General features: G+C 58.4%; 1 protein-coding gene across 1 annotated transcript; it reads left to right on the top strand.

Annotated features, from left to right (window-relative positions):
- Positions 1–343: 343 nt before the first annotated feature.
- LOC119319397 (linolenate hydroperoxide lyase, chloroplastic-like) lies at positions 344–2,177 on the top strand. Its single transcript, XM_037593881.1, has one exon. The coding sequence runs from the start codon at positions 498–500 to the stop codon at positions 1,950–1,952; it is 1,455 nt and encodes a 484-aa protein (XP_037449778.1). The 5' UTR covers positions 344–497; the 3' UTR covers positions 1,953–2,177.
- The last annotated feature ends 1,736 nt before the right edge of the window (positions 2,178–3,913 follow it).

The raw sequence follows: 3,913 nt of genomic DNA on the forward strand, positions 1-3,913 counted from the left end.
TCTGACTGGGGGATCCGGTCAATGTAGAAGTGGATTTTCTGCGTGACAGAGCATGTGCTGTCAAGGGGGGCCTACGTGATCCTCTTCCTCTATTGACTCTCCACACGCGATGCTCCCAATAGAGAATCAACACCAAAGACACCGCCATGACCAATCTGGCACAGACCGAGGCTTTCGCCCGGAGACACTACCCAAACAAGGAGAAGATGCCACGCTGTCAATGTAGAAGTGGATTTTCTGCATGACAGAGCGCGCGCTGTCAAGGGGGGCCCACGTGATCCTCTCCCTCTACTGGCGTCTCCATCGCGACATCGCCAACCTCTCACCCTTCCTCCAGGTGAACCACACTAGCTCACTTCACTCCACTCCTCCGAGCTGCTGCGGCTGAGCAGCTGGTCCAGTGAGCTCAACACCACACACGGGCTGGGGATATCCAGCTCGCGCAAGCCACCACCACACCGAGGCGCGTCCGCCCGTACATATACGCCCCGGCGGCCATGCTGCCGTCCTTCTCGCCGGCGGCCACCGCGGCGGCGACCCCGCCGCCGAAGCCGATCCCGGGCGGCTACGGCGCGCCCGTTCTGGGCCCGCTCCGGGACCGGCTGGACTACTTCTGGTTCCAGGGCCCCGAGGAGTTCTTCCGGCGGCGCGCCGCGCAGTACCGGAGCACGGTGTTCCGGGCCAACATCCCGCCCACGTTCCCCTTCTTCGTCGGCGTGAACCCGCGCGTGGTCGCCATCGTGGACACCGCCGCCTTCACGGCGCTGTTCGACCCGGAGCTGGTGGACAAGCGCGACTGCCTCATCGGGCCGTACAACCCCAGCGACTCCTTCACGGGCGGCACCCGCGTGGGCGTGTACCTGGACACGGAGGAGCCCGAGCACGAGCGCACCAAGGCCTTCGCCATGGACCTCCTCCGCCGCAGCTCCCGCGTGTGGGCGCCCGAGTTCCTCGAGGGCGTCGACGGCATGCTCGCCGCCATCGAGTCCGACCTGGACGCCGGCAAGGGCAAGGACGGCGGCGCCAGCTTCCTGGTGCCGCTGCAGAAGTGCATCTTCCGGTTCCTGTGCAGGTCGGTGGCCAGCGCCGACCCGGCCGCCGAGGACCTCGTCGACCGCTACGGGCTCTTCATCCTGGACGTCTGGCTGGGGCTGCAGCTGGTGCCGACGCAGAAGATCGGCGCCATCCCGCAGCCGCTGGAGGAGCTCCTCCTCCACTCCTTCCCCTTCCCCTCCATCCTCGTCAAGCCGGGGTATGACCTGCTGTACCGCTTCGTCGCGAAGCACGGCGCCGCGTCCGTGGCCGTCGGCGTCAAGGACCACGGCATGTCCGACAAGGACGCCATCAACAACATCCTCTTCCTGCTCGGCTTCAACGCCTTCGGGGGCTTCTCGGTGTTCCTCCCCTTCCTCATCCTGCAGGTCGGCAAGGACGCCGCGCTCCGCGCCAGGCTCCGCGACGAGGTGCGCGCCGCGCTGGAGCGGCACGCCGGCGAGGTCGGGTTCGCGTCGGTGCGCGGGATGCCGCTGGTGCGGTCCACGGTGTACGAGGTGCTCCGGATGAACCCGCCCGTGCCGCTGCAGTTCGGGCGCGCGCGGCGGGACTTCGTGCTGCGCTCCCACGGCGGGGAGGGCTTCTCCGTCGCCGCCGGGGAGATGCTGTGCGGGTACCAGCCGCTGGCGATGCGGGACCCGGCGGTGTTCGACCGGCCGGACGAGTTCGTGGCGGACAGGTTCGTCGGGGCGGAGGGGGAGGCGCTGCTGCGGTACGTGTACTGGTCCAACGGGCCGGAGACGGGGGAGCCGGCGGCGGGGAACAAGCAGTGCGCCGCCAAGGAGGTGGTCGTGGCCACCGCCTGCATGCTCGTCGCCGAGCTCTTCCGCCGCTACGACGACTTCGAGTGCGACGGCACCGCCTTCACCAGGCTCCACAAGCGGCCGCAGCCCAGCTGAAAATCAAATCTCGTACTGTACGTGCGTCTAGGAAATTAAATTAATTAATTAAAAACCATTTTTTTTCTTCACTCGCTCTGCTTCTGACCTTCTGTTGATCGATCTCAATTCTCAAGTGTCAGATGAGCTGGTACAGTAAGAAAAAACAAGTTCTCTGGCTGTGGTTTAAATTCTGTAAGAATTTAATGTTGGTAAATAAAATCGCAGAGGATATCTTGAACTGTACTAGGAGTATATACCAGTGGCTGCTCGACACGTACTGTGCCGGCCAAGTACGCTTGTATTTTCAGATTATCTTCTTCCAACGTACTCCCTCCGTTCCTAAATATTTGTTTTTCTAGACATTTTAAATGACTGCCACATACGGATGTATATAGACATATTTTAGAATGTAGATTCACTTATTTTGCTCTGTATGTAGTCACTTGTTGAAATAACTAGAAAGATAAATATTTAGGAATGAAGGGAGTACACTACATTTGCATGTGCATGGATGGGAAGTGGAATGGGACGGGAGTGGCGAGAAACGCGAGCCCGTCGATCGCGTTGCGCTTCGTCGTCCCGTTGCGGCTGGCGACTGGCGCTGACAGTGACAACGGGCGTGTTTGGTTTCAGTTTGGAAGAGTGGCTGCATTGCATACGCATCTCAACCCAGTCTGACTCTGAAAAAGCAGCTTCATATGCGACATCTGTGAGTTGCTTGGTTGCCTGCATATGGACTTTCTGTATTAGGGGATCAATTTTCGCATGTTGTTTGGTTTTCTGCATTGTCTCGGCGCATACAACTACACATTGTTTGGTTGCCCGCATGTGGTATGATTAAGAGTTAGCACTTGCACTTAGCACACGGGGCTAAGAGCTAGCAGAGGAAGGAGGAGAAGAAATGCAGTGTGCTCGGACCAAGGCGACTGCGGTGGATAGTGGCCGTGGCGCCGTGTCCGACATGACGAGCATGGAGTCGTGGACGAGCGACCCCGTCGGTGAACTAGTTGCGGGCTCACATAAACACAGTGGATAGAGGAGGAGAATGCAGTGCTCGCTCCATGGTATCATCAGTGCAGTGGACGAGAGAGGAGGCCGAGATGATCGACGCCGGAAACGACTCCAGTGTAGTAGAGTGAGAGAGAGGAGGCGAAGATGAAGGAAATTTCAAATGATCGACCGTGCGCGACGAATTTGACAAAATTCGTCCAGAATAGCTCCAAAAGGAAACACGAGATTAAGAACTTACGACCGACGAAACTATGAACCGATCGCCTGATGTAGAGCTTACCTCGAATCGAAACACCGTTGTGTAGATCAGAGAGAGGAGATTAGATAGAACCTTACTGAAGGTTGAAGAAGACCTCACATAATCACCCCGCATCTCTCCCGTCTCCACTCGTGCAAGGGCCGGCTCGCTGGCGCTCGACTAGGCCTAGCTCGCGACAAACTGCCGATTCGAACGTTTCCAGCGAGTCAGACTCTGGGCTGTTTTAAGAAGCGTACGATGCATACCCAACAGTGAAAACAGACAATTAAACAGGCTTCATTCTTTCCCCGCGGGCCTCGTTGAGCACGATGCGGGCAACCAAACACGCCCAACAGCACGCGCCTGCATCTGCATGCACACGGGGGCATGAGTTCTGACGGGGACTACTAATGGAACAGTCATTTCCTGTATAAACTATCTTGTGATGATGCTGTAATAATCTCACTCAGAGATGACAGCAAGAGCTTTTCTTTCCCCACTCGCAAGGCGACTAGGAAAAGTCTTCCTCCCTCGATCTTCATCGACGAGCCCGTGAATTCACCTCCCCTCCATCTGCCGCTCCGGCGACCAATGGCGGGGCGGAGGATGTCTTGCGCCTTGTCTCCGTCGCAACGGTACGTCGAGCGAGCGAGCGATCTTGTTCGGGGACCTTTGTTAGAGCATCTCCAACAGCCGCGCTAAGCGCCGCGTGCAAAAAACCTGTTTGCCG

This window comes from Triticum dicoccoides, chromosome 6A (assembly GCF_002162155.2).
Source record: "Triticum dicoccoides isolate Atlit2015 ecotype Zavitan chromosome 6A, WEW_v2.0, whole genome shotgun sequence".
Taxonomy (NCBI): Eukaryota; Viridiplantae; Streptophyta; class Magnoliopsida; order Poales; family Poaceae; genus Triticum; species Triticum dicoccoides.

Bases quoted from the DNA above. Each gene is read 5' to 3' on its own strand.
- LOC119319397 (XM_037593881.1), top strand. From the start codon at position 498: ATGCTGCCGTCCTTCTCGCCGGCGGCCACCGCGGCGGCGACCCCGCCG.